We start from the raw sequence: 6,702 nt of genomic DNA on the forward strand, positions 1-6,702 counted from the left end.
TATGAAGTCTTATCCCCTCTGGCCAGGGGAAACGAAGCGGTAACGCCATGTATTTATAGACCATAAGCTATGTATTTATCGACTATTTATATGTGTTAAGAGAACATGTGAATGTGATCAAATTTGGATTATATTCAAACTTCGGGTGATTAGGCTACCTAAACCTTATGAATCCAAAATTATTGACTGGAATTAATAAACACAATAGCAGTTGTGTACTTAAAGTACTATTTAAGTCGTTTTTTGGGGTATCTGTACTTTACTATTTATATTTGACAACTTTTACTTTTACTCCACTACATTCCTAAAGAAAATAATGTACTTTTTACTCCATGCATTTCCCTGACACCCAAAAGTACTCGTTACATTTTGAATGCTTAGCAGGACAGGAAAATGGTCCAATTCACGTACTTATCAAGAGAACATCCCTGCTCATCCCTACTGCCTCTGATTTGGCTGACTCACTAAACACAAATGCTTCATTTTTAAATTATGTCTGAGTGTTGGAGTGGGACCCTGAGTATCCATCAATTTAAAAATAAAAACAAGAAAATCTTGCAGTCTGGTTTACCTGATATAAGCAATTCGAAATGATTTATACTTTTACTTTTGATACTTAAGTATATTTAAAATCAAATACTTTTAGACTTTTACTCAAGTAGTACTTTTACTTAAGAATGACAATTGTGTACTTTTTCCCAACACTGCACAGTGATGACATACTGCGTGAGTAACTGTTTAAGTACCGATGCAATTGCCTACACAATGCAACCCTGCATAAAGCAAGCTCATTCCTGTTAGTTCTGTTGTCTAATCGCAGTTGTCGTAAAAAAAAAATGTGTGGCCTGATTAGAACTGGTCCCATTATAGCCCATATAAAATTACAGCTGATTTTTTACTTTGTCATACCCTAGAACTAGGGTCCGGAGTTTTTCCTGGTTAGCTTTGCCTACCAGATCAGGATAAACTTTGGGCCCCAGGAAAACACTCATGTGGTGTCACCTTTGAAATCACCTCACAATGTTACAAATGAAGAATTATAAACTGGGTGGTTAGAGCCCTGAATGTTGATTGGCTGACAGCCGTGGTGTATCAGACTGCATACCGTGGGTATACAAAATATTTATTTTTACTGCACTAATTACATTTGTAACCAGTTTATAATAGCAATAAGGCACCTCAGAGGTTCGTGGTATATGGCCAATATACCACAGCTAAGAACAGCCCTTAGCTGTGGTATATTGGCTATATACCATGCCCCATCGTGCCTTATTGCTTAAATATATATGGTCTGTGTGTATCTCAAAATGTTGACATTTTTAAATGGTATCTCGGAAATTCTAGATATTATCAACTTCAGTAAATATAAACTAGTCCCATCATTTATCTTTTGCCATCATGCGTAGAAGAAGCATTGGGGACTGAAAATTGCATTACTCATGTACCTAGTTAGTAGCTAAGTTTTCATTGTTCAATGCGTGTGAGCTGGCTAGCTTTCTATGAGAGAAGTTCAGACTTCAACTACAACTCCCAGAATTCAACAGCAATGCAGTAGGTGTATCCGGTGTCTTAAACTCATTTTACTTCCTCCCAGACATAACGACACGGGCAGCCCGAGAAAGAAAACGTAGCTAACTTTTAAAAGCGGCAATCGACAAGAGCTGTTCGGACAGTTTCATAGTTTACAACAAAATCGGGGCATGTTGTTCGACGTGACTGAATATTGAAAAATCCGCGAAAAGTAAAGACTGAAACGCGTTGGCCGCTCAAGAAAGTTTGTGCGAGGGCCTGTAAACAACATGTCGTCTGCCTCACAGGCATCATCTAGGCGGCAATGGTGCTATCTCTGCGATCTGCCCAAGATGCCCTGGGCCATGCTCTGGGAATTCAGCGAAGCTGTTTGCCGGGGATGTGTGAACTACGACGGGGCAGACAGAATCGAGCTTCTAATTGAGACGGCCAGGCAGTTGAAGAGCAGCCACGGTGTTTTGGACGGAAGGTCCCCAGGCCCTCAGCAAGGCAAACCCAGCTCAGGTGGGCCAATGGAAGGAGGGAGGCAGCACGCAGAGCGTTTAGACAGGGTTAGGGGAGAGTATGGAGTTTCCCCCCGCCTTCCCAATGGTCTGCACAGAGCTGAAGATGTGAGTATGTCAGAAGGGAGCAGGCAGAGCCCCAACACCAGACGGGCTATGGCTGGGGCCATACCTGCGCTACATGGGACCATACCTCATGCTTTGATAGCCCAGGGGTTAGTGGGGCCCCCTCACGGCTTGTTGGCCCCCGTTCTAGGCACCAGGGCTGGGGGCCAACAGATGGCTGCCTCCTCTGGCCCTATAATGGGTGATGTTAGTAGGCGTCAGGTAGTGTCAGCTATGTCACTGGGAGCTGGTGCCTCTGCTCTGGTGGGTCTGGAAGCAGGCTGGAGGAATGGGGAGGTCATGGCTGAGCTAGCGGAGAGCGCCAGGAGCCGGGCAGAGGGCTGGCCCAACCGCCCCAAAGTGGTACGAGAAGTCCTGGTGACCCTCTGTGGCTGTGCCCCCTTCAGCGTGCGCTTCAGGAAAGACCACAACTTGGTGGGGCGCATCCTCGCTTTCGAAGCCGGGGCCGGGCCCGAGTTTGAGCTGAAGGTGTTTGTGGAGTACCCCAGCGGCTCTGGAATAGTGTTCTCTGGCATCACGGAGCTGGTCAGGCAGATGTTCCGTGACTCTAACAAAGACGCAGGCAAAGCAGTGAACTCTGGGCTGCGCTATGTGGAATACGAGAGGCGGCAGGGCGCTGGGGACTGGCGTGCACTCACTGAGCTCCTGAGCGATGGCGTGCGTTCATTTAAGGAGCCACCGATGCCCGATGTTCTTCCACAGTTGTACGCAGATGGCGGCATGCCAATGGCGCCTGCCGCTCGCTCTGCACCTCCAAAGGGTGCTGCACGGCGACGCAAAGCATCCCCTGGCTCAGAAAACGGAGATAGTGAAGGAAGGCCCATGGGGGATCACCCAGCCAGGGATCCCTGGCCTCGAGGTGCCTATCCAGGCATGGAGCCCCTGGGCTCAGGCATGCCCAACCCCCAGGACGGCCCGCCCCGCTCCCACAGCCAGCCCTCACCCATCTCAGCGCTCATGGGAGTGGCCGACAGCCTGAGCTCCAACCAGATGTCCCGAGATGGCCCCGGAATGTCCTCGGCCCACTCCTCTGCATCTGGCCGCCCAACCAGTGGCAGTCCCTCCTCAGCCTCTGCCGCAGTCTCCCAGGCAGTTATGGGCCAAGGGGGGCCAAGCACCACCAGCGTCGGGGAGTCTGGAAGCGGCACCCCAAGCGCCCTGCTCTGCTGCACCCTTTGCCGAGAGCGTCTGGAGGACACTCATTTTGTCCAGTGTCCATCTGTCCCGCACCACAAGTTCTGCTTCCCATGCACGCGTGGCTCCATCCGCAGCCAGGGCAACGGAGGAGAGGTGTACTGCCCCAGCGGCGAGCGCTGCCCTCTGGCTGGATCCACCGTGCCCTGGGCCTTCATGCAGGGAGAGATCTCCACCATCCTTGCCGGAGACGGAGACGTGATGGTAAAGAAGGAGAACGACCCCTGACCCCCAAGTCCTATTGAGGTGAGAGGCTGATGACATCACTCTTTATATTTTTCCATAGATCTATTAGTGATTAGTGATTCTGTTGCTAATAAAGATTGTAATTGTCCTCTTTCTCCACAGCGGTTCAAACACTTTAAAAGCACTTCCCTGATCTATCTCACCCGGAAGGTTCATCACATGTGCCTCACAACTGAATCACCACGCAAGCCAGGAGGCAACAGAACAACCTTCTAAACAAGTTAGGAGGGCACCAGAATCATTGCTCCAAGAGGGGGGCCACAAGTCTTTTCTGGGCTGGGCTCATCTGCAGGGGTTAGTAGTAACAATTTAAACAAGAGAATCTGGCACACATTATTCTTCATGTCCAACACAGCAGCAGAGGCTATTCAAGAGGCCTTGTTTTAAAAGCCCAGGATTGAAAGCACAGGTCTGCTCTTCAATATGACAATCTCTCAGCATTTCAGATGTTTCTATATATTATATTAAAAAATAAATTAAAAAATATTTAGTTGCATACTGTCATACAAGTGAATGATACTGATATTGAAAGTACATGGGTAGCCAGAACCATGCAATTATTTGGACAGGAAAAATATAATTGTGAAAAAATAAATGGCAAAACCAGTCCTTAAAAAAGCCACGGTTTCAACATTTTATTAACACATACAATGTCTCTCCTATGTATGCTCCTTTATTACATATAGTGTATGTCAAAAATGTGAATTTACTTTCAACGGCTATGTAATTTCTACTTTTGATACAATACACATTTATATGTATGAGTTTATAGTGGTAAGAAGACCAAAGACTGCTTTGTGCGCTGTAATTGTATTGTATCTATGTATGCTGTACTTGCTGATAACCTCTGGCATCAAGTCACTCTGTTTCATCTACCACAGAAGTAAGCTCGTTGTTTGTCTGTCTATTGACTTTTCCTGAAATCCTCCCAAATATATGTACGGTTAGATAATTAGCAACACATGCTTCAATGGTTAGCCCACGTACTCAAATGTGATCGAATGGGGTCAACTCTATAATAAATGACAGAACATTCATTGCACTTGTTTTTTTTCTTGCTCCCTTTTTGGTGGTGCAATTGCAGTTCTACCAACTTGTAATGATACGCTTTGTTTACATTTATTGCTGAAAATGGTTCTGTATTTACAGCGCATTCGGAAAGTATTCAGACCATTTCACTTTTTCCAAATGTTAAGTTACAGCCTTATTCTAAAATGGATGAAATAGTTTGTTTCCCTCAATACCCCATAATGACAAAGCAAAAACTTTTTTTTAGACGTTTTAGCAAAAAATAAATACTGATCACATTTAAATAACTATTCAGTCCGCCAACTCTACTTTGTTGAAGCACCTTTGGCAGCGATTACAGCCTTGAGTCTTTTTGGGTATGACACAAGCGTTGAACACCTGTATTTGGGGAGTTTCTCCCATTCTTTGCAGATCCTCTCAAGCTCAGGTTGGATGTGGAGTATCACTGCATAGCTGTTTTCAGGTTTCCAGAGATGTTCGATCTGGTTCAAGTTTGGGCTCTGGCTGGGCCACTCAAGTACATTGAGACTTGTCCCGAAACCACTCGTGTTTTCTTGGCTGTGTGGTTAGGGTCGTTGTCCTGTTGGAAAGTAAACCGTCGACTCAGTGAGGTCTCTGGAGCAGGTTTTCATCAAGGATCTTTCCCTCCAACCTGACTAGTCTCCCAGTCCCTGCCCCTAAAAAAACATCCCCACAGCATGATGCTGCCACCACTATGCTTCACCGTAGGGATGGTGCCAGGTTTCCTCCAGATGTGACGCTTGGCATTTAGGCCAAAGAGTTTAATCTTGGTTTCATCAGTCTCTTGATTCTCATGGTCCGTTTTTTGGGTGCCTTTTGGCAAACCCCAACCAGGCTGTCATGTGCCTTTTACTGAGGAGTGGCATCTATCTGGCAACTCCACCATAAAGGCCTGATTGGTGGAGTGCTGCAGAGATAGTTGTCCTTCTGGAGCTCTGTCAGTGACCATCAGGTTCTTCCTCCCTGACCAAGGCCCCTCTCCCCCGATAGCTCAGTTTGGCCAGCTCTAGGAAGAGTCACAGTGGCTGCTTCCATTTAAAACTGCTTCCATTTAAGAATGGAGGCCACTGTGTTCTTGAGGACCTTCCATGCTGCAGAATTTGTTTGGTACCCTTCCCCAGATCTGTGCCTCGACACAATCCTGTCTCAGAGCTCTATGGACAATTCCTTAGACCTAATGGCTTGGTTTTTGCTCTGACAACTTTGGGGCCTTATATAGACAGGTGTGTGCCTTTCCAAATCATGTTCAATCAATAGAATTTACCACAGGTGGACTCCAATCAAGTTGTAGAAACATCAAGGATGATCAATGGAAAGAGGATGCACCTGAACTCAATTTCAAGTCTCATAACAAAGGGTCTGAATACTTTTGTAAATAAGGTATGTTTTTTAAAGAAATTTGCTAAAAAAAAACATTTTAGCTTTGTCATTATGGGGTGTGTGTAGATTAATGAGGGGGTAAAAAGTATTTAATCCATTTTAGTATAAGGCTGTAACGTAACAAAATGTAGAAAAAGTCAAGGGGTCTGAATCTTTCCCAAATGCACATTCCAGGGGCAATGCAGCATTTCTCAATTTATTTAAAAAAAAAAAGTACACAGCTATGATCTAATAGATTGGCACCCTTGCACTTTGCAATGGAGCAGAATGTTCTGTTTTCAAAACGTATTGAATGGCTTTGTACCCTGTAAGCACAGGCGAAAAATTACACCGTAAACAAGAATCTCCTGCCTTCAACCAAATTAATTGGAATTCTGAATACTTTTGTCCACACCATTTTGACTTTGTAGTGAAAAATCTTCATTTCAGAATTTTTTGGGGATCCTGCGCAGTTCTTAAATACATGGGTGAACAAAAAGCTTAAATGTCAACTTATTGAAGAAATTAAAGTGAATCGTGCAAGGGTGCCAATATATTACAACACAACTGTACTTAGCAATGTGTTGAAGGCAAACATATTTCAAACATGACTCTTGCCACCTATATGACTCAGAAGTTTAGAACTTTCAGATGATACCACAGTAAACCATGTCTACCTGTAAACAAATCACTT

The 6,702-nt window shown here is 45.0% G+C and overlaps 1 protein-coding gene across 1 annotated transcript; it reads left to right on the forward strand.

Moving 5' to 3' along the window:
* The first annotated feature begins 1,607 nt into the window (after positions 1 to 1,607).
* LOC111950604 (interferon regulatory factor 2-binding protein 1) lies at positions 1,608 to 4,338 on the forward strand. Its single transcript, XM_023968323.2, has 2 exons — positions 1,608 to 3,599; positions 3,702 to 4,338. The coding sequence occupies exon 1, from the start codon at positions 1,800 to 1,802 to the stop codon at positions 3,579 to 3,581; it is 1,782 nt and encodes a 593-aa protein (XP_023824091.1). The 5' UTR covers positions 1,608 to 1,799; the 3' UTR covers positions 3,582 to 3,599; positions 3,702 to 4,338.
* Positions 4,339 to 6,702: the final 2,364 nt, after the last annotated feature.

This window comes from Salvelinus sp. IW2-2015, linkage group LG23, assembly GCF_002910315.2.
Source record: "Salvelinus sp. IW2-2015 linkage group LG23, ASM291031v2, whole genome shotgun sequence".
In the NCBI taxonomy this organism is placed as follows: Eukaryota; Metazoa; Chordata; class Actinopteri; order Salmoniformes; family Salmonidae; genus Salvelinus; species Salvelinus sp. IW2-2015.

Bases quoted from the DNA above. Each gene is read 5' to 3' on its own strand.
- LOC111950604 (XM_023968323.2), top strand. From the start codon at position 1,800: ATGTCGTCTGCCTCACAGGCATCATCTAGGCGGCAATGGTGCTATCTC.